At 55.7% G+C, this 23,351-nt stretch overlaps 1 protein-coding gene across 13 annotated transcripts; it reads right to left on the bottom strand.

Moving 5' to 3' along the window:
* Positions 1-65: 65 nt before the first annotated feature.
* Positions 66-22,152, bottom strand: CELF3 (CUGBP Elav-like family member 3). 13 transcript variants are annotated; one of them, XR_014776731.1, is made up of 14 exons: positions 19,946-20,723; positions 18,495-18,577; positions 13,392-13,440; positions 12,791-12,919; positions 12,614-12,693; positions 11,119-11,262; positions 10,821-10,962; positions 10,436-10,585; positions 9,772-9,921; positions 9,322-9,459; positions 8,975-9,118; positions 8,082-8,218; positions 4,660-6,164; positions 66-463 (listed from the first exon to the last, which is right to left on the bottom strand). XR_014776731.1 is itself a non-coding variant. In XM_084768809.1 (14 exons), the coding sequence occupies exons 4-13, from the start codon at positions 13,438-13,440 to the stop codon at positions 8,091-8,093; spliced, it is 1,254 nt and encodes a 417-aa protein (XP_084624935.1). In that variant the 5' UTR covers positions 18,495-18,577; positions 19,946-20,051; positions 21,947-22,152; the 3' UTR covers positions 5,162-6,164; positions 8,082-8,090. The 13 variants fall into 13 exon arrangements, 12 of the variants coding, with proteins under 12 accessions (XP_084624935.1, XP_084624937.1, XP_084624938.1 ...); XM_084768809.1 differs by lacking the exon at positions 66-463 and adding an exon at positions 21,947-22,152 and having other exon boundaries at positions 5,162-6,164; positions 19,946-20,051; XM_084768811.1 differs by lacking the exon at positions 66-463 and adding an exon at positions 20,825-20,890 and having other exon boundaries at positions 5,162-6,164; positions 19,946-20,051.
* Positions 22,153-23,351: the final 1,199 nt, after the last annotated feature.

The following is a 23,351-nucleotide window of genomic DNA, read 5'->3' as shown; positions in this document are numbered from 1 at the left end:
TCTCATTAGCCACCAATGCCCAGTGTTTAGAGTCTTAAATACTATGCCACTGACCACTAAACATATAAAATAAATGTTTTCTCTTTAATAGGAAAGAACCATGAAAGGTAGAATTATAGAAGTATATTTACAGAGGTTCCAGTCAACACTGGGCGGGCCTTTTGTGAGATGCTGCAGTAGATACAGGAGTGCTGCTCACAGCCTCACCGAGGAGACAGGCTCATGGTCCACAGTGAAAGGCTCAGGGCTCCGAGGACTGTAATAAAAGGCCCAGACGTGGTGCTACATGCCTACAACCCCAGACTCAGGACACGGGAAGATGAGCAGTGCAAGACAACTTCAGCTACAGAGCACGCTCGGGGCCATGTGAGATCCTGTCTCAAAACTGAGGGAAGGGGCAAGATGGTTCAGTAGGTAAAGATGCTCGCCACCAAGGCTGACAACTGAGTGAGAATCCTGGGTCCTACATGGTGGAAAGAGAAAACCGGTTTCTACAAGTTACCCTCTGCACACACATCAGTTGTATCGCATGCACATATACAGGATATATAATACATCTTAGACTTAGGATAAAGCTATAAAGGAAGCCTTACAGTGATATTTAATGTGACTATAATGTAACATGAGCAAGGTTTCATCAAGCAGGTTTCAAACAGTATTGGGCTATTACGTACAAGACACCGCAGCATGGAGAATGGAGAAACCTGGAGTAGGAAAGACCATGCTTGTCCAGAGCACAGTGAGTTGTATTTCGGCAGACTACAGGGTGTGTCCAAGAGTGCAGTAGAGGTAAGGACTCTCCCACCGCCGTGTTTACGTGTGCTACGTGTGTCTGTGTGTTTGTGCGCGCGCACACAGAGAAACCCTGTCTGAAATTACCAAAAATAATAATTTTGTTTTGTTTTGTTTGTTTGTTTTGAGACAGGGTTTCTCTGTGTAGCCTTGGCTGTCCTGGACTCGCTTTGTAGACCAGGCTGGCCTCGAACTCACAGTGACAGACCTGCCTCTGCCTCCCTGAGTGCTGGGATTAAAGACATGTGCTACCAGGAGCCATTTCTTTAAAGATTTCTTTTTTATGTGTATATGTGTACATGTGTGAGTCGGGATCTTCTGTTACTGGAATTACAGGCCACTGTAAGTCACTCTGTGGGTACTGGGACTCAAACCTGGGTCTTCTGCAAGAACAAGCAGCACTTTTAATGGCTAAACCGTCTTTCCAGCCCCAGTGGCCGCTCCTAAGCATCTTCTGGTTTAGGAAGGGCATCTATTTAGGCCCATAGCAATGAACGAGGCCCATGAAAGTCACTCAGTGAACGTTAGTGAGCTAAAGGTTGACTCTGGAAAACAGGTCAGATGTAGATGAGCAGGTGGCGGAATGTGGAGGCAGAGCAGCAGACCGCAGACCTCTTAGCGGGGCAGTGGGTGTGGGGAGCCCCGAGAGGCCGCGCTCCTGTGGTCTCAGCCCGTGGCGGCTACCCTGCCTCAGCCATTTCTCCCCAGAGCAGAGGCTGCTGAGGAAGTCGGTTGAAGGCCAGGCGTGGACATGAGTGGGTACATGTGGCAATGTTTGTTAGCAGGAGAACTAAGAGAAAGAGGAAGTGCCAAAATGAGTCCCGGAGCAAAGTGAGGGGCAGGTAGCAGGGACTTGCCGTACTGAGCAGGTGAGAGGTGCAGTCCGCTGGAGGGGAATCTCGCGTTTGGCAAGAGAAGGTAGCCTCTTGGAGAAACAAAGAAGCAGGGAGCCCCATGCCGTGGTGCACACCTGTGATCCCAGAGCGTGTGACGTGGGGGCAGGAGGAGCAGGAGTCCAAGTTTGCGACTACACAGAGATCCAGAGACCGTTCTAAGTGACGTGTGACTCAGTGGACCACCAAGACAATGTAGTGGTGAAGGAGCTTGCCGGCCACACCTGATGACCTAACTCGATCCCCCAAGACCCACATGGTGAAAAGAGAATGGCCCCCTTCCAAAAGGTGCCCTTTAACCAGCGCTTGAGCGTTGGCACATGCATGTGTGTGTGCTCATTAAGTAAATGTTTAAAGATAGAGGCTGAGCCTGCCAGTGGTGGCGCACCGCTTTAATCCCAGCACTCCAGAGGCAGAGGCAGATGGATCTCTGAGTTCGAGGTCAGCCTGGTCTACAGAGTGAGTTCCAGAACTTCTAGGACTACACAGAGAAACCCTGTCTCAGTAAGTAATAAAAACAGAGGCTGAAAACCGAGGAAAAAAGCTTTCCTGGGAACCGAGACTTTGAGTCAGGACAATCCAGTGCTCATGTTTGGACAAGATACTGAAGTGTGGCCATAAGGGAATTCTTGGGTCACAAATACTTGGGAGAAGTGAAAGGCTCACTGAAAAAGGTCACGCCTTGAGCTGGCAAGGCCCGGCACCTCACCCACATCCTGGGTATTACTTCCCAGCTTAAAAACAGGAAAGGGGAGAGAACTGCTTGAACTCATTAGGGCTTTCCCCCTGCCGTGTCCTTGTCAACCTTAGTCTCCTACCGGGACATTTCCCTTAGTGCTGGGTTTTTTGTCCTCTCTTCTGCTAACATGGCACCAACACTCTTTTTACCTCAGCAAGTTCTTAGTGTACAGCAGAGGCAATCCCTGAGGCGCTGTGGGAAGAGACACCTGGTTTGAAACTCCCCTTTCATCTTTGTTCTGACCTACGACCTGTTCTAGAGCTGAGGTGGCTCTGGGGAAGTTCACAAATACTAACCACCAGCTCACTAACCACCCACCAGCCCACTAACCACCCACCAGCTCACTGACCACCCACCAGCCCACTGACCACCCACCAGCCCACTGACCACCCACCAGCCCACTGACCACCCACCAGCCCACTGACCACCCACCAGCCCACTGACCACCCACCAGCCCACTGACCACCCACCAGCCCACTGACCACCCACCAGCCCACTGACCACCCACCAGCCCACTGACCACCCACCAGCCCACTGACCACCCACCAGCCCACTGACCACCCACCAGCCCACTGACCACCCACCAGCCCACTGACCACCCACCAGCCCACTGACCACCCACCAGCCCACTGATCACCCACCAGTCCACTGACCACCCACCAGCCCACTGACCACCCACCAGCCCACTGACCACCCACCAGCCCACTGATCACCCACCAGCCCACTGACCACCCACCAGCCCACTAACCACCCACCAGCTCACTGACCACCCACCAGCCCACTAATCACCCACCAGCTCACTGACCACCCACCAGCTCACTAATCACCCACCAGCTCACTAACCACCCACCAGCTCACTAACCACCAGCTCACTAACCACCCACCAGCTCACTAACCACCAGCTCACTAACCACCCACCAGCTCACTAACCACCAGCTCACTAACCACCCACCAGCTCACTAACCACCAGCTCACTGACCACCCACCAGCCCACTAACCACCCACCAGCCCACTAACCACCCACCAGCCCACTAACCACCCACCAGCTCACTAACCACCCACCAGCTCACTAACCACCCACCAGCCCACTAACCACCCACCAGCTCACTAACCACCCACCAGCCCACTAACCACCCACCAGCTCACTAACCACCCACCAGCTCACTAACCACCCACCAGCTCACTAACCACCCACCAGCCCACTAACCACCCACCAGCTCACTAACCACCAGCTCCCATTGGCCTAACACCTGCTGTCAGGTGCACATAACCTATCGCCAAGATCTCAGGGCTGCATTATTAGCTCGAGAGCCTGCCTAGAGCCTTTCATCTTCATTGTCTGCCTGACTGGATTGAAAACCCACCTAGGAGCATGTCCAGAGAGGAGGAGCTGAGAAGGGCACCCTGAATGTGGATGGCACTGTCCCATGGGCCCACACTGAGTGAAAAAGGAAAAGACCATGAACAGACAGCTGCTCCAAGCTATCAGCGAGCAGCCTCCCACCAGCATGGTCTGTTCCCCAACCCACCCCCAGCGACGAGCGTGAGCCCCCTAAGTTACTTCTCAGCTTTTGCTCACAAGAAAAGCCCTATGAACGCCACCCCATTCCTGATCTCTAACACACTAAGACATGCTTTTCCTTGAAGTCACACCCACGTCTCCATAGTGCTGTGTGTGTGTGTGTGTGTGTGTGTGTGTGTGTGTGTGTGTGTGTGTGTGTGTGTGTGTGTGTCTGCCTGTCTGTCTGTTCCAGGCTGACCTCAAACTCCTGCGTTCTCTGCCTCAGCCTCCCAAGTGCTAGAATTAGGGCCACGCGCTGCCATGCTGACTTCTTTTAAACCATTAGAAGCTGAGCTAAGAGGAGAAGAGCTGGGAGAGGAGGGGTTAGCGGTGAAGTTTTACACATGCGTGCAGTTTCTCTTCCTCACCCACTGTCCCCTTCCTTTTCATGCTCCCTTGGCAAGTGTCCCTACCACTGAGCTACACGCCCAGCCTGCAGTCATACCTTAACTGAGCAACTCTACCTGAGGCCAGATCATAACTTGATGGGGGCAGGTTGCCAGCAGAGAGGAGCTACCTATAAGCAGGTGGGTGGTACACAGTAAAAGGAGACTACACCATGTGACCCCTGTGAGCCAACAGCTGTTCTTAGAAAAGAATCATGGTTGACATTGAGACCTTCTGCTGGCTGGAGCTCTGCCAGTAGCTTGCTTGATACTGCTGTGGCTCCTTACCAGGCAGCAGCAGGTGAGGACACAGTCTCGTGGCTCTCTTCCGGCATTGGGACTCTGGGGGAAGGAGCTAACCTTCAGACTGCCTTCGTCCCTTTCTATGCCCTGCCCCGCAGGGCTGCTGGGAAATGAGGAAATGAGCATTAGGGGCCAGCACAGGACCATAAACAACAGTGGGGGCATTTCAGCCTAGCTCCCAATGTCCCCTGAAACAAGACCCCAGCCTTCAGAGGGGCATGGTGGGGTACAGGGAGAGGCCTGCTGACCAGTGCTTGCCTCTACTCATCTGCATTCTTTCCCCTGTGCTTGGCTCTAAAGAACATTCTAGAATTAAACCCCAAAGATAAGCAGAATAGGATCCTGAAGTTATGAGCAAGGTCTGAACACAGCGAGGGCTTGACCTACCACGAAAGCTTTGTCTCACAAACCACAGTCTCTGTTTCCCTCCATCTCCTTCCCCAATGTGAACAACCTACCTCAACCTTCCAAGACTCGTATTTGATGCTTTTAATTGTTTTCTTTATTTAGACAGAAAAGACCAACTCTTTAAAAGTAAAACTCAATAAATAAATAAGTGAAATGTAGCGAACTGTCAGAGATCGAACGCCCTCTTCTCGCCCTGGACCATCCCACCCCCACCCCGGATTCTTTTCCCTAAAACCTCTTCTTCCTAAAGAAAATGGTCAGGTAATAAACCCCTTTAGCCCTCCCCACACCCTTCCCCCCAAATACCCAATTACCCCCCCAAAGCAAAAGGAGAAATCAAGAGAAAAAAATTCCAAGGGCAACATTGTCTAAACTCCCAGAAAGAGAGATGGCAGCGTCTGGCTGGGTGGGCTGGGTAATGCCCTGGTAGTCACGTATTTACATGGAGGGGCCAGCAGAGACTGTAAACATTTTTAGGAAGGGGAAGGTCTTTTCCTCATGAAAGAAGGGTCTCTGTGACTGACTGGCAGAGAGGCAGCCCTCGGGGCTCCCCCACACCCTCCTTGGAGGGGGCCCTTGGGGGAGGCAGTGAGTTTTAGGGCAGGGAGCCCAGGATTTGGAGACATCCTACCTCTAGCTGAGGGTGGAGGGAATGTGAGAGCCAGCTTCTGAGAAGCCCCTGCTGTGTGGAAGAGGCTGGGGTGAGGGCTCCCTGCTGCCCTCCTGCCCTCCTGGACCTGTGCAGCTACTCCAGGCCCACCGAGGGGAGGCAAGTGCGAACAGTGGGTGCAGAGGCCCAGCTCAGGAGCCTTAGCAAAAGGCAGATACCCCTGAACCTTCAAGCCTATTCCTTCTTTCCTCACAGAGGCCAAAAGGGCACTGGGGAGGAAATAGGCCAGGGTAGCAAAGCCATGGCCCTTCAGAGAGGCAAGGTGGTGGGAGTGAGCCAGGGCCTGGGCCCTCAGGGCCGGAAGCAGCTTCTGCCCTAGCGTCCAATCAAGGCCCAAGGCAGATGTGCAGGGAAGGCCGGGCCAGTCATGGGAAGAGGGCGTGAAGTGCCCCTTCCTCTGGTATCTCCAGACCTGTGAAGGAAGGAGACATGAGTCAAACACAAGGAAGATGTTAGCACAGGTCACGGGTTCCGGGGAAGGCGGGGGTGGCAGGGAGTGATGGCACCTGAGAAAGGCCTGTCCCAACAGAGCAACCGGCCGCTCACCTCCCCCATCCCTCCAGCTTTGAGGGGATCAAGCAGGGATAGAGAAACAAGGAAGGAGGGGCGGAGGCGGAGGGGCGGGGCAGGAGGAGGGGAGGAGCCCGAGGAGGGGCGGGGCAGGAGGAGGGGAGGAGCCCGAGGAGGGGCGGGGCAGGAGGAGGGGAGGAGCCCGAGGAGGGGCGGGGCAGGAGGAGGGGCGGAGCAGAATAGAAACAGGCTAATAGGAAGAAACAAGTCAAAAATGGACTGGAAGGTGGAATCAGGGCTAGATGGGGAGAGAAGCAAAGAAAGGAGCAGAACAGGCAGGCAGAGGTAACTCGGAGGAAGGGGAAGAGGGTGCATGGACAAGACAGACACCTGGAGAGAGGGGAGCATCTGCAGAGGCTGGGGTGACCCAGGGCGGGCTTAGGGATGGAGTGTCACAGGGTGACACCACCCCCAGACCTTAGATAGTGTTTCTCATTCCTTTTTTGGAAAGGAACAAAGGAAGCAAGAGAAGAATGCACAGACCACAGACCACAGTCACCAACCACTGTTGACCAAGCACATCCCGCGAGCTGCCCCCGGCCCTGAGCCTGGGCTGGGGGGGCGCTTCCCTCCACAGCCCCTCCCCAGGTAACAAACAATTGGCTCCAAAGACAACACGCTCGTTCCATGCAACTTACAGGGGCCCGGAGCAGGGGTCCGGGATGGGGGCTTCAGCCGACAATGGACACGGACCCTGGGCTGGGGGCCCCCAGGGTGGGGGGAGTTAAGCAGCCAGGATTGGGGGGGAAAGGGGAGAAACAGAAATGTGGGTATTGTTCTTGGGTTGTGATTTTTCAAGGTTTGGTCCAAAGGAGATTAAACAAATCAAAGGTAGACAGGGCTCTCAGGTCTGCGCCCCAAGGTTGGATGGTAGCCTACACTGGGCTGGGGCCTGCTCGGTACAATCCCCAGGCAGGGGCAATTTCACGTCCTCCACCAAGCCAAGCCACACCCACTCCCATCAGCATCTTCTGCCCCAGAATCCACCGCCCTGGGAAAATCACCTGCAGTTCAGGGCAGTGGGAACTGGTGTGTCTCCACTTCCCCGGGAGCGCAGGTGTCAAAAATCAAGAGGCTGTGAGACCCTCCAGTCCTCTAAACCAGCCCCCAAACCTACTCCACTAATTCCACCTAACCCAAAGAAAAACCAGGAAGAGAAAGACACAGACACATGGACGCTGACCACACAAACAAGACCGGATACTGTGGAAAACTTAAGAGCAGACATAAGTGTAGACTTGACTCTCCGTGGTGGTTTGTGTGTGTGTGTGTGTGTGTGTGTGTGTGTGTGTGTGTGTGTGTCTGTGGGTGTGTGTCTGTGTCTGTGGGTGTGTGTCTGTGTCTATGTGTCTGTGGGTGTGTGTCTGTGAGTGTGTATGTGTATGTGTGTCTGTGTGTCTGTGTGTGTGTCTGTGTATGTGTCTGTGTGTCTGTCTGTGTGTGTCTGTGTCTGGGTGTGTGTCTGGGTGTGTCTGTGTCTGTGTGTGTATCTCTGTGTGTGTGTGTGTGTCTGTCTGTGTCTGTGTCTGGGTGTGTGTGTCTGGGTGTGTGTGTGTGTGTGTGTGTGTGTGTGTGTGTGTGTGTGTAGTGGGAGACACAGCCGACTGAACAGTAGCTGGGGGAGTGGCCCCAGATCCCAATCCCTCATGGCCGCATCAGGTGTGGCAGTAGAGAGAGGAACAGGGTAGGGGACTTTTAAGGGTGTGGCTGCAGTGTGTGGAGCCTGCAGCTGAGATCACAGGACAGGAGCAGCACCCACCTGAAGCCCTCAGTAGGGCCTGTTTGCATCCTTAGGCCGCTTTAGCTGGACTTTGAGGCGCTTCATGCCAATCTGGAAACCGTTCATAGCCTGGATGGCCGCCTGGGCGCTGGCCGGATTGTCGAAACTCACAAAGCCTGAGGTGAGAAGGCCATGAGGCCCGGCCCAGCCCTGCATTTCTGTCCTGCCATAGGGTCAGGGCTTGTTTGGTTTCCCAGCACCACCCTACTTCTTCCGAGCGTCTCTAACACCTAGAAACCTGCCTGGCAGATAGTAGGCATTCAGAAATAGTTTGTCAATGATGGACTTAATGAGCGAATCTGGTCCAGCCAGTCACACAAACTAGCATGTGCTTTCCAGCGGTCTTTGAAGGGTGACCCCTTCCTCACCCTGAGAGCTCTCAGAAATCTTTTTGGAAACCCTGTAAATGACATTTGAAGCAATAGCCTGTAGCAGGCTTTCAAAGACAGGAACGCAACAGAAACCTACGTTCTTTTAAAATCTAGTATCCCCACACTTAATGAAATTGAGTTGTCTCTGCATGTGTGTGTGTGTGTGTGTATGTGTGTGCGCACGAGCACATGTGTGCAATAGAACCTAGGACCTTATGCCACTAAACGTTTTCAGGGCTACATATCTAGCCCCAAGGCTGGTCCTTAAGAACCAAAATGAAGCTGTGACTCCTCTACAAGAAGAGAGGGGCTTGGGTGGCACCTGCATGGGGTGGTGGATGTGTCAGAGATAGTTACTTTGTGGCCTTGGATACTCAGGCTTTCAAATACTGAGTTCACTGAGACCCTGAAATGCCTTCAAATGTGACAGGCTTTGTTCTAAAGTTAGAGCTCAAACAAAAATGTCCATACTGTGTCTTTTGGATCTCATTATATTCTTACCAAAACATTTGCTCTGATTGGTGGCCCGGTCAACAAAGACTTTGGCTGAGATGACATGACCAAAAGGGACAAACATCTGGAGGATCTCTGAGTCCGTGAACTCCTGGGGCAGGTGGTAGATGAAGATGTTGCAGCCATCGGGGCCTGGGTGGCAGCAGAGGAGACAGAAGGGGCAGCTCAGAGACTGGGGGTGCAGGCTGGAGCGGCCACCGATCCTGGCCCCTCCTCACACTCGGGGCCCCGAGCTGGGTTTGGCACAGAGCCATCCGGGAGTACCCAAGCCCACAACGTGGGCTTTCTTATCCCTGCAGATTCACAGCTATCAGGACCCTGCCCCAGGCTGGCACCTTCCCGCTGCTGCTGCTGCTGCTGCTGCTGCTGCTGCTGCTGCTGCTGCTGAGGTGGTGGAGGGGGCTGCTGGGCGACCAGGGCTGGAGGCTGCGGGAACGCAGGTGCAACCAGGCTGTAGGCTGTAGGGTACGCTGCTGGGGTGGTGAAGACAGAGAAAACTAATGGAGTTCCCCTGGCTCCTCACAACCAGCCTTGTCTCCCTCCCCAGCCCAAACTAGCGGAATCCACAGGCTGAGAGATTGTCAGGGAAGGGGCTGCCTCGGACCAAGCCCTGGGTATACCGCCCCCCCTGAGCATCCGTTCTCACAGGGCAGCACAGCTGGTCAGGAAGGCCTGAGGGTGTGGTGGGCAGAGGTTTGGTCATAGGAGTGCAGACGTATAGCGTCTAAGTTGTTTTCCTCATGCATCTCTCCCACATGGGCAGGGCCTGGGCTAGCGAGCCTCACCTGTGTAATGCTGCATTCCTGCATAGGCCTGCTGGAGAGGGTCCACGGGGGCTGCGGGGCTCTGGGCTGCAGAGAGCATCACAAGCCATGAGTGGGCCTGGGACACACTGGGCACCCCACCAGCACTTCTCTCAGCAGACAGAGCCTCATCTGGGGGGCGGAGGGCGAGACGAGAAGGGAGATGCATATGGCAGTAAGAAAGGGGAGAGCCCAGTGTTGGGGGGACAAGGCTGGGACTGACTTGCCACCCTCCTCAAGTTGCTTCACCTCTCTGAGCCTCAGCTGCCCTAGCCAAGAACCCGGAGGATGCCGGGCACAGTGGCTAATGCCTCCAATCCTGGTACTCAGAAGGCAGAGGCTGGCAGATCTCTGAGTTCAAGGCCAGTCTAGCCTATACAGTGAGTTCTGGGCCAGACAGGGCCAGACAGAGAGACCCTGTCTCAAAAACACTTAAAGAAAGAAAGAAAGAAAGAAAGAAAGAAAGAAAGAAAGAGGGGAAAAAAAGAAAAAGAAAAGAGCCCGGGGAGCAGTCTGCCCAGGAAGAGACTAAGAAAAAACACCTTAAGCCCTGAGGTTGGAAAGGGAAGGTGTGCCCTGGCTGCCAGCAATGGGAGTGGTGGCCTGGATGGCTGGTGGAGCAGGGCGGGCAGGCAGAGAGCCCCACCTGGGTAAGGGTGAACCCCGTTGGGATACAGAGCATCAGAGGCAGGCTGCCCCGTGGGCTGGGTGGGCACCGGACTGTAGCCATTGACACCCAAGGCAGCAGGGATGGCAGAGACAGGCGTGGCAGCAATGGCAGGAGGGGTGCTGGTTCCTAGGAGGGAGAAAATGACAGCGACAGAGCAGAGAGGTAGGCGCACAGATGCAGAGAACCAGCTTGGCAAAACTGGGGGTGGGGGTGGGGGAGGGCGGGGGCAGAGTTAAGTGTGCAGGCCATTCTCCGACCCCTGGACCCCGTCCATGGCTTCCCCTACTCACTGCCACCATGTTGTCACTCCCCCACCCAACTGTGTTTGTTCCTGGCCCCACCTGCCTAGCACGGGCCTTACCTGAGGATGGAGTGATGGGGGTGGCTATGAGGCCATTGGCATTGATGGCGGCCATGTGCTGCATCTGCACGGCAGCCATGGTGGCCATAGGGCTGAGGTAGGCACTGTGAGCTGCTACCAGGGCCGCCTGCTGCTGCATCAGCTGAGGATGGGGGAGAGGAGAGTGTTGCCTGGCTCCCAGCACTGATGCTCACCGCCTCCTCCTACCCACTGCTTTGGTGTTTGGAGGGTGGGCCAGGAGAGACACGGACATGAGCAAGATCTAGCACTGGGGGTCAGGGAAGGGCGTTATGCTTACGGCCTGGGTGTAGGCGCTGTAGGCTCCAAACTGGAGGGCAATAGGGCTGAACATGCCCAGCTGGGTAGCCACCTGCTGCATTCGGCGGAGACCTCTCTCCTTCTCTGTGTCAGCAAACTTTACCACCAGGCTGGATGAGGCACCCTGGGCATGGGCCCCACATGTCACAGAAGAGTCAGCGTCCACTCCCTGGGGGCCTCGCCCGGCCTCAGGCCTCCTCGGGAGTACAGCCATTACAGTGCCCAGTCCAAACGGGGAGCTTCTAACCCCACCATCCCCTGCACTGGAGTAGGTAAAGGCTAAATAGAATTGAGGAATGTGAGGTTAAGGGCAGGCCTGTGGGAGCGGAAAGGACAGCACTGAGGGACGACCGTGCTGAGGACCCACAGTGTATTAGCTGTGGGGACTGTTAATCTGACAGCTGCACCGTCTCCCTGCCTTGACTCTGGCCCACACCCCAGGTCTCCGGGTGTGTTCAGTGGATGCCACTACACATTTTGGTGCCAGCCTGAGCCAAATCAAAGCCAACCCAAATCGGCACGTTTGCAAGGATTGTCAGAGAGTCCTGGTCTCTCAGAAGTGAGAGGGTCCAGAGTCAGCTGCTCAGTTCTCTTCCTGCTCAATGCCTGTCCCCACGCCTTCTGGTTCCAGCTAGGAACTCCCGCTCACACTCAACTGACCCAACACTAGCCTTCAGGGACAGCAGCACCTGCATGGGCTGAGCAGGCGGGGCCTCTAAGCAAGGGTCCTGACACCCCAGGAAATGACGTGGGGATGGGAGGGTAGAGAAGAGACGGGAGACCAGAAAGGGCTAAGGAATGGAGGGGGTTGGAGAGGAGAGTGTTGGGGTTCAGACCCGGGACTGGAGGCTGAGGTGCCTATCATATGACATTAGACCTGGCCTCCAGGTTGTCCCAGAATCCCTCAGTCCCTACCTGACCTTTCCAGCCCAGGGGGCGGGGCTTCCTCTCCCCCGAGGCTCTTCACTATATAATCCAGACATTTTAGCTCCTCTCTCTCCTCTCTCTCTCTCTCTCTCTCTCTCTCTCTCTCTCTCTCCTTTTACCTCTCTCCTCTTTCACTGCATTCTCTCTCATTCTGTCTCTCTGTTTGTCTCTGTCTCTGTCTCTCTCCTCTCTTTCTCTCCCCCTTCCCTATCTGCACGGTGGCTTTCCTGGCCTCATTCCTTGGGACAGGTGGACCCGCCCGAGAGCTGCCCCTGTACACCTGTCCTCATCCTTTAATCTGACTTGAATTAGGCACAACTAGTCTGCGGAGAATGCCTATCGGAGAGCAAGGGAATTTGGACGGGAAGAATGGGGGTGTGGCCTTTGAGTCATTGATTTTTTTGCAAAAACTAAGGAAGAAATCAATTAGAATCCCTATCCTGAAAGGGATTTTTGCTCTGTGCCAAGGCCTGGCAAGTAGGCCAGTGGAGGCAGGGGCGTCACAGGGGTGGGGTGGGGGCGACCAGGAAGGGGGCACTGGGGCTCACCGGCAGGGTCCGGCTGCTGTGAAGGGTATTGATGGCGGCCTGGGCCTCAGCATGAGTCTGGAACTTCACAAAGGCACAGCCTAGAGTGAGTGGTTGGGATGGAGGACGAGAGGGGTTGAGAGCCTACCGCGAAGGCACCCTAGGGGGTCCTGCGGGAGGAGGGAGAGGGAGGGCTACCTTTGCTGGTACCATCTGGCCCCCGGAGCACAGTGCACTCGTCTATGGTCCCAAATGGTTCGAACATCTTCCGGACGTCCTCATCTGTCTGCTGCTTTCCTAGCATCCCCACAAAGAGCTTCCGGTCTTCTGGGGGCGGGGCATAGGAGGGGAGCAATGTTCAGGGCCTCACGACCACTCTCCCAACCCTAGCATCCCCACAAAGAGCTTCCGGTCTTCTGGGAGGTGGGGCATAGGAGGGGCGCAATGTTCAGGGCTTCCTGACCACTCTCCCAACCCTTTATGTCACTTGCACCTGTTGCTCCTAACACCACTTACCCCCCATCCTGGGGAACGATGGCTCTAGGGTGTGACAGGGTGCTAGCTGGGAGTCGGGGGCGGGGGGCATCCAGTAACGTGTAGTGGTCAGCTCTGAAGCCCTGAACTCTGCTTGACCTCAGTTCTGTCATTCTCTACAGACCTCGCCACCTCCCACCACACCCACCCATTCCTTAGCCCCAACCTCAGCAGATAAATTCTTCAGCATTACCAGACTTCCTTTCTCAAGACAGGCTGCCCTCCTGGTCCTTCAAGGGGCAAAGTCCAAAGTTGTAGAACCTACCTCCTCGACTCTCGCTGTCGGCCGGCTTGACCTGGATCGGCCTGTTCATCTAGAGGAGAGAAGAAAAGAAGCTGCCAGGACCTCCTTGGAACATCAAGAGCCCTCCCCGGCTGAGAGGGTAAGAGACTGAAGGGAGCAAGGTTGCCTCAGGCCTCTAAGTTAAGGGGAGGGAAAAGGTAGGGCCAGGCTTATCTAGAGTTCAGACCTGAAGAGGTTCGAGGTTTTGGGAAGAGGGGATGGGTTGGAAGACGTCCATGAGGTGCAACTCTGGGCTCAGGTTGGCCTCAGAGTGCCTGGGCCACCCATAGGTGTTGCTCCCTTAGGCAAGAAAGGCCTTCGCATAGGACCCAGGTCTTGAGCCAGAGATCAATCAAGGGACTGATCAGCCAGAGCTGCCTCCATTCTGCAAAGTAGGAGCAAACAGAGACTATCCCATGAAGACCCCCCAAGGAAGATTGAGGGAGATCCCCACAGAGGCCTAGAATTCCCTCTGATCACGGGAGGTGTGTCTGCCTGTCTTTCTGCTCCCCTACACCCCTTGACCCCAGGGGGAAGGCACTCGGGCAGCACAAAGGGAGCAGATGCCCAGTCTCCGTGGCAACGGGAGAATGCGCACCATGGCAACCACCCACTCAGCCTGATTTATCCGTCCCCGTCGCCCTAGCGACCGTGGTGACGTCATCACTTCTGCTTCTCCACACACGCAGAGAAGGACTGGAGGAGGGAGGTGTGTGTGGGAACAGGGTATGCTGGGGGGCGGGGTAGGGGATTGGGTGGGGGCTGGGAGGTGGGGGAGGGGCCCAGGAAAGCTTCCTGGTCCTGGAAGGAGGTACGTGGAGTGAGCCCTGCTGGGGTCATACTGTTAGTTCTCCTGCCTTCTGCCTCCACAACCACTCCTTGGTATCTGAAAAGCTGAGAAGGCGCCGAGGGAGTGGAGGCCATCCGTGCTTCTTTGCAAGCCTCCCTGGCTCAGGAGCCCTCCAGAGCTCTCCCTTCTCCCTGACACCACAGTTCCACCCTTTGTTCAGTCTTCAGTGTGCATAGAAAGATCCCTAGTCCTGCCCTCCGTGTCTTGTTTGGTGAGTGGACTTGGGAAATAACTCCCACAGGTTGATCTCCTTGACCAAGATGGCGAGCCCAGCAGTAGTAACTGTTACGTGGAAGAAGCGTTCAGTGGTCAGGCACTGGGCCTCCCTTGCTGCTGAGGATGGTGACCGTTGGGGTCTCACACCCAGTCTCCTCACTCAGGTGATGGTGGGGGCAGTCTTAATTCCAGTGACCAAAAGCATACATGGGGCATTCGTTTACATGCTAAGAGTGGGGCGTAGCTGAAAGGTGCTCTAAGGAAAGTTGCTTAACTGAGAGGAGACCTAGGTCCAAGGAGCCCTGCCTCTCCCCGCCTCTCCCCACCTGTGCCCTCTAACCTTCAGCTTCTCCCCTGTAAAACAGGAGGCTAGACCAGCTTCTCCCCTGTAAAACAGGAGGCTAGACCAGGAAGTCTGCAGTCAGGGGCTGCTCGGCTCTCGTGCTCTAGCATCTGGGGACTCTGAGTTGACATCAGTTAACTTAGAGAAATGCGGAAATACAGCCCCTGTACTCCACAGCCTTGGATCAAACCTAAGGCTCATCTCCCCCTCTAGCCTTCCTACCCCCAAATCTCTGGATCTGTGAGCAGCTGGTGGGGGGTAGGGTGGGGGTCACAGTCACCTAAATCCTCCTGCCAATCTGCTTCCAGCTTTACCTTCTACCAATCTGGGATTATCCCATGCGGAGATTCAGTCTCCTAAGGGAGGGGTGTGTGTGTGTGTGTGTGTGTAGGTCTATGGGCTAGAAACATACGGTCATTCACCTCTGCTTCTGTACCGTACCCAAAACAGGAAATTCCCTCCCGTGCACCACAGCACTTTGCCACATCCATCTCTCAAGATATAGATCCGACGGAACCAGGGCCACAACATGGGGCATTCTTAGATTGGCACTTTGCCCTTCCCAACAAGTCTCTGTGAGTTTGCTGATTGTCTCCGAGACTGAGAACCCGGGAGAGAAATAATGTGGTGTCCTCCCTGCACAGGCTCCCAGCACAAAAATAGCATATCAATAAATACCCACAGCGGATGTGCCTTCTCACAGAGACACAGCACAGACCACAGGATGGGCCTTGTAGACCGAAGCACCCCCCCAGCACCCTCACAGAGGGCTCCCCGGTTCTCCCAGTGCCCACTTCCAGCCCTCCCTTCCTGGCCTGGCACTTCCTGTGGGAAGCTCGGCTGTTAGCTTGCCTGGGCACACCTGCCCCTTCCCCTGAGTCCAGCTGTGCTGTGTTTACCTGGCAACCAGGCAGGTGCCTCTTCCCTAGCCACCACCCACCAGGTGATAAGCCCTCAGGGCCTCCCAAAGCAGAAGGGGCTATTTATACCCCAGGTTCTCCGACCTGCTGTCCCCAGCAGCAGCCCCTGGTCAGCTCCACCCCTCTCATTAACAGTCAAGATCCCACCTCCAAAAGGCACAATTCTCTCACAAGTTCTAATTCTCTTGAGGGTGCAGGTCTGGAGCCCTGTCACTCCAGGCTCCACAGTTGTCCCAGGTGTCCCAGAGCCCGCCCTCCTCCCCGCGCCAAGCTGATGGGAAAGTCCACATCTCCAGAGTGGGAGTGTGACCCAGAACAGATGGGAAAAAACAAGCCAAGCAACAGGAGATCCCTCACAACCAACTTCCGAGAGGCCACACCCTGCTCAGAACAGACTCAGGGACGTGGGACCAAACCACCCTGGGGACTCTAACTGGAGCCACAGGCCAGCCTGAAACATCATCTCAAAGTGGTAGCACCTTCTAGGTTCTGGGTGATAAAGAGGGGAACAAGAAGCAAGCTAAAATGCACTTGCTAAAACAGACCTCACAGGGCTTGGAGATTAGACAGTAGCAAAAAGTTACTGACAGAACTGTGTATCGACTGGCACCCTATATACAGGCACAGAGACATCACACACACACACACACACACACACACACACACACACACACACACACGAGGCAAATGTCAGGAGAAAGCACTTGGTAGGGTACTAAGTCAGAGTCTGGTTAAGGCACCTGCTCCCTTGACTGATCTGAGTCAGCTTCCTCAGCCCCTTAGTATGGGATCCTCTCTGGAAGAATGGTACCCCTCACTTCCCATTAGGAACTCTGTCAGTCCCTCTGGATCCTGTTAACTGTGGCAAAGGCCATCGTGGGAACTTAGTGTCACTTGGGAGGTCTGGAGCAGAGTGGGAGAGGCAATCTTAGCAGGGAGCCTCCACTGCTCCTGTGCCCGCCCAGCCCACAGTGTTCTCCCGACAGAGTTTTATCTGAGCGTCACAAGCAGCTCAGGAGGGGACAGCAGGGGAGATGGCCCTAGCTGGTACTTGCTTCTGCAGTTCCTGCCCACCCCACAGCCTTTCACTCAAGTCCCTACTTGGGCCTCTTTTGGACTCCTTTCCCTGACTCCCCCGTTCCTGTAGGGGCCCTGAGATGAGGAAAAGGAAACCCATAGCAACGGAGGTGAAAATCTGATTTGGGAGGGGCCTCCAGGGAGGACAAAAGGAGGGGAAGTTGGGACTCAGAATCTTGCATGTACCCCTCCCTAATCTGGCCTGCCAGGTGCTCACATACCTGTGTGCCTGAGCACATGTTTGCCCTAGACCCCTGTGCCAGCTCACACCCATGCGCCCTCCCTCTACTCTGGGCAGCGGCTGATCCCATTGGTTGGGATAAGATGGTGGGGAGGGCTGGCGGGGCCTCCAGAGCGTCTGAAGTTGGAGGCGGTATGAGCAGTTCTGTTTCCTATATGCCCACTCCATCTGTTTTGTCTGTTTCCTCTCAGGAGAATGGATGGTCAGTACCATTCTCTGGCCCACATGGGGAAGGAATGGAGGCTAGGACGGATGTCTCCAGCCCCCAGACAGTGCTAGGCAAAGGTTTGCCATGGACACCAAGGCTTTGGGAAGGGCACAGTCTGAGAGAAAACAGAAGCAGCTAGGTGGCCATAGGGGTCATAGGTGGCCACAGGGGCCATAGGTGGACACAGGGACTATAGATGGTCACAGGAACCATAGGTGGCCACAGGGGCCGTAGATGGCCACAGGGGCCGTAGATGGCCACAGGGACTATAGATGGCCACAGGGACTATAGATGGCTACAGGGGTCATAGGTGGCCACAGGGGCCATAGGTGGCCACAGGGGTCATAGGTGGACACAGGGGTCATAGGTGGACACAGGGACTATAGATGGCCATAGGAACCATAGATGGCCACAGGGGCCATAGGTGGCCACAGGGGCCGTAGGTGGCCATAGGGGCTTTAGGTGGCCACAGGGACCATAGGTGGCCACAGGGGCCATAGATGGCCAGAGGGACCAAAAGGCTTCTTGATATCGGCTCTTCATTCCAGCCCAGACTTGTACAAGGTTAGCCCAGAGGAAGAAACAAAGACATGTGACCTTGCAGGAGGGAAGCCACCTCAGAGCCACCTCTGTGACCTCCCTGGCCTGGGCACACTTGGTAGCGTCAAGCCTGATCTTCCAAAATGGTGTCAGCTCTGCTCTTACCCGCTTGTCCCCAAACCCATGTGCACTCCAGCCCTGTTCCGCTTCGATGGCCCGAGCCTCTGGTTTGGAGTGCTTCCTGGCAGTGAGGCAGCAGAAGCAGGTTCTCAGAAACCAGAACAGTCCGGCAGGCCCAGCTGCCTGCTCCCAGGGCAGCTGCTCCCTTCCCCCCCTCCCCACCCAGCCTGCGGGAGTCACGAAAGAGTGCCTGGGGCCTCGCACTCCCTCCAACACACAGGTGTGCTGTGCGGTCTACTCTACCTGCCTCCCACACAGCCAAGTCCTTCCTCTAGCATGGGCTGAGAACAGACTGGGGAGTGGGGGAGGGGCTGCGTGTGCTCCCCAGAAAAGGTCACATTTACTCCACTAACCGTTCTTTTCTCACACATCTACAGAAGGAAAGGGATGCTACACGGACTTCCTGGTCAGGAAGAGGCGGAAAACAGCTCAGTGTCCTGGGAGTGTGGTGGGTCCCCAGGCACCTAAGGCTCCTCTCAGCCCCCAGACCCTGCAGAACACAGAACTCACCCCTGGGAGAGTCTTCTGTTCGTGCAGGGCGCTCTGGGCCTTCAGGGCTGAATCGCGGGCACAGTACGTCAGGAAGGCACATCCTGAGGGGACACAGGCAGAGAGGCAGGGTGAGGGTGCGGCCTCAGTTTCTCCTTCCCAAGGGGCTGGGGTGGGGAGCTTTTCCCCTTCTTGATAGCTTCTGCCTGCTGGGTTGGGGAGGGGGGCATGCCAGAGGTAGATAGGGCAGTGTGATCCCTCTCTCTCTCTCTCTCTCTCTCTCTCTCTCTGTCTCTCTCTGTCTCTCTCTGTCTCTCTGTCTCTCTGTCTCTCTCTGTGTCTCTCTCTCTCTGTCTCTCTCTGTCTGTCTCTCTCTGTCTGTCTGTCTGTCTCTCTCTGTCTCTCTCTCTCTGTCTCTCTGTCTCTCTCTCTCTCTGTCTCTCTCTCTCTGTCTCTCTCTCTGTGTCTCTGTCTCTGTCTCTGTCTCTGTCTCTCTTTCTGTCTCTCTCTCTCTCTCCTTTGCCTTCCCCTCCCTCCATCTGGGCCATCACCACCCCTAGTCCATTTTCCCTACTTCTCACGTGCCCAGATCCCTCTGGAGGCTGGTGTGGAGTGTGCCCAGAGGAGGAAGAGGAAGAGCAGCAGCCGGAAGTGCCTTTTCCTGGGCCCAAAGATAGCAGGGAAGTAGTGTAGCCTTGGGTTGCCAGAGTTTGGAGCTCTCCAAGTGCTGATCCCCAGCCACCCTGCTCTACAGCACAGCCCTTGGGGAGACCTCAGGAGCAGCTTCCTAGTAACTTTCTAAGTCCCATAAGCCTTGTCCTGGGCGGGGGCATGGTGGCGCACGCCTCTAATCCCAGCACTTCTAGGCAGAGGATCGCTGTGAGTTTGAAGCCAGCCTGGCCTCGAGATCAAGTCCAGGATAGCCGGGGGTACACAGAGAAACCCCGTCTTAAAAATTAAAACAACAAAGAACAAAAAAGAAACAAAAGCCACCTTGTCCTCTCTTTCTCTCCTCCACGCCCCCACTCTTCTGTTCCTTTGCTTTAGTCCTGGGTTGCACTGGTTTGGCTCTTATCCACTCTTTGCAGGTTGCACACCTGCCCGGTCATCCCAACATTATCAGGGGCTACTCACATTGTCAGTCTCAGTCTCTCTCTCTCTCTCTCTCTCTCTCTCTCTCTCTCTCTCTCTCTCTCTCTCTCTCTCTCTCTCTCTCTCTCTCTCTCCCTCAACTTGCCCTTTTAAGCCTTCTGGAGTTCACCCCGTGCCACCAACACCGTCCTGCAGTCTCCTGCCACTCAGCTGAGTTCTAATTCAGCTCCTCCGTCCCGGCCCCCGACCCGAAGTCTGCTTCCAAATGAGCCCTTTCCAGCCACCCCACCCTCCAGCCTCCTCCACGCTTACCCGCCCCTCACCCCCACTGCCTCCCAGGCCACTCAGCGCCTCCTCTCCAGCCTGGCCCGACCCCTCACCCTTGTGCAGCCCGGTGTACTTGTCCTTGATGACAGTCAGCTCGAAGATCCGACCAAACTGCTCGAAGATAGGCTTCAGGTCCTTTTCCTCCAGATGCCTCGGGATCTGCCCCACAAACAGCTTGATGGCATCCGGCTCCTTCATTGGGGCGGCCCGGGAGGAGGGGCCAGGGGGCGCAGGGAGAAGCCCAAAGACTGGGGAAGCTGCCCAACCAGGAGGCAGGTGGTAGGGCCCAGGGGCCCAGCAGGGCCGGCTTTCCCTTTGGCCCCCAACCACAGTGCTGAGCAGAGGAGGGCTCTTCACACAAAGGAGGCCTGGGGAGTTGAGGGCTAGGGGTCAGGGGTCTAGGCAGACACTGTCAGGCCACCAGGGGGCATAGCCCAAACAGACCAGCTCCCCCCCCCCCCAGAGATCTGGCAAATATCCCAGGATGGGGGTCAGGGCGGCCAAGCCCTGGGGCGTTTAGGTGGTAGCTGAAGCGCCCGGGCTCAGAGGGCCGGAGGAAAGGCACAACTGCCAAAGGCAATGGGGAAAGAGTCAGAGCAGGGCGGTAAGGAGGAGGCTGAGGGTCTAGGGGCTTGAGATGCTTGCCAGCAGCCTCATGAGGGGTCCCTGCTCCTGGTGTGGGGCAGGTGACTCTCTCTCGTTGGCTTCCTAGGGAGGACACCTCCCTTGTGGCTGATCCTTCTGCTGGGTCCGAAGATCCCTGATGCCAAATGCTTGATCTCTGATGGCGGCAGGGCTCCGGGGTTCCCTTCTGCCCTGCCCCCTTCAGGTTCTCCCTCGACCCCCCCCTCCCACCCCCACCCAGGATGGTTCCCCGGCCTGGGCTGCTGCGGGCTACTCCCGATACTAAGGCTGCCTGCTTTCCCGGTCACCTGGGTCCCGGAGCTCTGCTCTCCGGCCGCGCTCTCCTCAACAAAAACCTCCCCCCTCCCCACCCCCCCTCCCCACTCCCACCTCCTTTCCCCTGACATCAGTGATGTCAGTCTCAGGGGTGGAATACAAATTCTCTACCCTGGAGAGAGACGCACAACCCAGGCAAGAGCCACGCCCTCTTTCTATCTCTATCCACCCTGACTCCTTTTCCGCCCCAGAAGAGCAGCTGATGTTGATAACAGCCCTTCCCCCACCTTACTCCCCAACCAGGAATTGGGCAAGACACTAAGATGGAGAATTTATAGAGGAGCCCTAAGGTGGGGTCCATTGTTCCGGGGGCTGGAGCTGTCCCCGGTGCTGGAAGAGGAAGAGGAGACCCAGGAGATGGAAACTGGGGGTTGGGAGGAAAGGGAGCCTGGTGTTTGGGGAGCCTGAGAATGAGGACCCAAGGAAGGAAACAAGGAAAAGAAACGAGAGAGAGAGAGAGAGAGAGAGAGAGAGAGAGAGAGAGAGAGAGAGAGAGAGAAAGAATAGACAGGTTGAGGGATGAAAAAGAAAGTGGTCACAGGGTCTGGGGGGTAAGCAGAAGTAAGGTGTGGGGCTAGGAGACAGTGGAACTAAGTGGCGAGTGAGGACTGCATACTTTTCCAGAAAAAGAAGCAAGGGAGGCGACAGCAGCCTGGCATTTGCAGACACCCCCTTCCTTCTCTCTGGGGGGTTTGTGTGTATAAGTGCACGGGTAAGGAGGCAGCAGCCGGTGACAGCTCGCACTTGTGCAACTGTTGAGGAACCAAGACTCAGCACCCTACTGTCCACAGTGTCTAGCGTGGTGTCTTGCTCATACATCGTACGTGCTTGACAAACAGTTCCCTCTGTGGGAACAAGCAACAGCTCCGAGGCTCCCCTTGAGGGCAGAGCACCCTGTTACTCCCTCCTTTGCCTCCTCCTCCGGGTTCCTTGGGCGGAACTCAGAGTCAGATGAGAGGAGCCAGAAAAATGAAAAAAAAAAAAAACACTTGGGGGCCTTCAGTCCCCTCCCCCAAGAGAACTACATTTCTAAACCTGGTCACATGTTCCGTGATCTAGAAGGAAGGTTTGCCCTCTGTGCTCAAGCACCACACCTGTTTTGGCACACGCAGGGTGCCTCTGTTGGCATTGGCTCACAGTGGTAGCAGTCTTGGCAGGGCCATCGGTGCTCCGCTGGCACCCTCCGCAGAACAGCCTGCTTCCCCTTCCCCGTGCTCCCTTCTTCTGCCCAAAGTGGAGCTGATGTCTCTAGAGTGGTGCCGGGGTCTCTGAGACTCCCTGACACACCCCAGAGGCCTCCAGTCCCGAGTTATCACAGCAAGCCAGGTTCCTCTTCCGGAACTGAAGGAACGGCTATGACCTAGGAAGTGTTCCAAGCGTGTCAGACTTTCTAACTTGCTGCATACCCCACCCTCCATGTTATGGATGAAGAGGCCAGGATACAGAATGGTTAAATAACTTTCCCAAGCTCCTCAGCTGGAAACGCATCCAGCTGAGATTCCAGCCCGGGCAGGGGTGGCCCTGAGTTCAGGTGTTGAACCCCCACACCCAGCATCCCTTGTGTGAATGGAGTGATGCGAATCTGACCCTCCTTCACCTCTGTGCTCACTGGAGGGCCTCGCTCCCTGAAGGCCACTTCTGCTTTCTTTGGAGGGGACATCCTGGCGGGTGTGTGTATTTGAGTGAACGTGTATGTAGAGACTTGATTACACGTCATCATACAGATGCCCAGGTCCCCCCAATACGGTGCCCTAAGATGGGTTGAGAGGGTGAGGTAATAGGGGCTTCCATGAGGAGTGGCCAGGAGACACCATGGCCGTGCCAAGGGACCAGGAAGTGGAAAGCTGTAATTCTCCACAGTAACTTTCCATTCGCCTGCCCCTCCCCCCCCCCACTTCTCCTCTCTTGCCTTCCAAGCTGATCTTGGCATTTATGGAGATGCCAAACAGATCACGCCCTGTGAACACGGGGGCACCCCATGGATGGGCCCACTGATCTCATTACCCTGCGTCTTCTCAGCAGACCTGCCGCCCTGCTGCTCGGTCAGGCTTGGGCCTAATCATATTAATTGAAGTATTAAACATTCACAAAAATGAATTTCAATGAAGTCCTCTCGCTCTGCTTCCCAGGCAGTGACTGGGAGGCAGCTGCCGACGGCAAAGCGTGTCCACTCCTTTGCTTAGTTTCCAGTCAGTCGAGTCCATCTGAGAGAGGGGAGGAGGCCCCCAGGAGGCTCCCCTGGCTGAGTGGCTGTGGGGAGGGAAGGGCTGTGACTCAGGAGCCCATGACCAGCAGCTTCTCTCTCAGGAAATAAAGCTTCAGGCCTTAATTCCTCCAAGGGATTTTTCTCTGCCCACTACCCACAAGTTCGCTCTTTCCTAACACTGCTCAGCCAAAGCTAAGCTGCCCTGCTGTGTGTATTAAGAGGAGATGCCAAGGAGATGGCTCAGCAGGTAAGACCACGGCCTGCTCTTTCAGAGGCCCCGGGCTTAGTTTCCC

The sequence above is a fragment of the Acomys minous genome (assembly GCF_964271855.1).
Source record: "Acomys minous genome assembly, chromosome: 19".
In the NCBI taxonomy this organism is placed as follows: Eukaryota; Metazoa; Chordata; class Mammalia; order Rodentia; family Muridae; genus Acomys; species Acomys minous.
The sequence above is the reverse complement of the archived record's forward strand: the minus strand, read 5'-3'. Positions and strand labels throughout refer to the sequence as shown.

What these genes read in the sequence shown, in the direction of transcription:
- CELF3 (XM_084768812.1), bottom strand. Translation starts at nt 20,090, where the DNA reads ATGAAGGAGCCGGATGCCATCAAGCTGTTTGTGGGGCAGATCCCGAGG. An exon ending in AACAGAAGACTCTCCCAGGG is followed by an intron (nt 13,441 to 18,494) that starts GTGAGTTCTGTG and finishes TCTCTCCTCTAG; the next exon opens with ATGAACAGGCCGATCCAGGT. An exon ending in GCAGCAGCAGCAGCGGGAAG is followed by an intron (nt 9,119 to 9,321) that starts GTGCCAGCCTGG and finishes GCTGCCACCCAG; the next exon opens with GCCCCGATGGCTGCAACATC.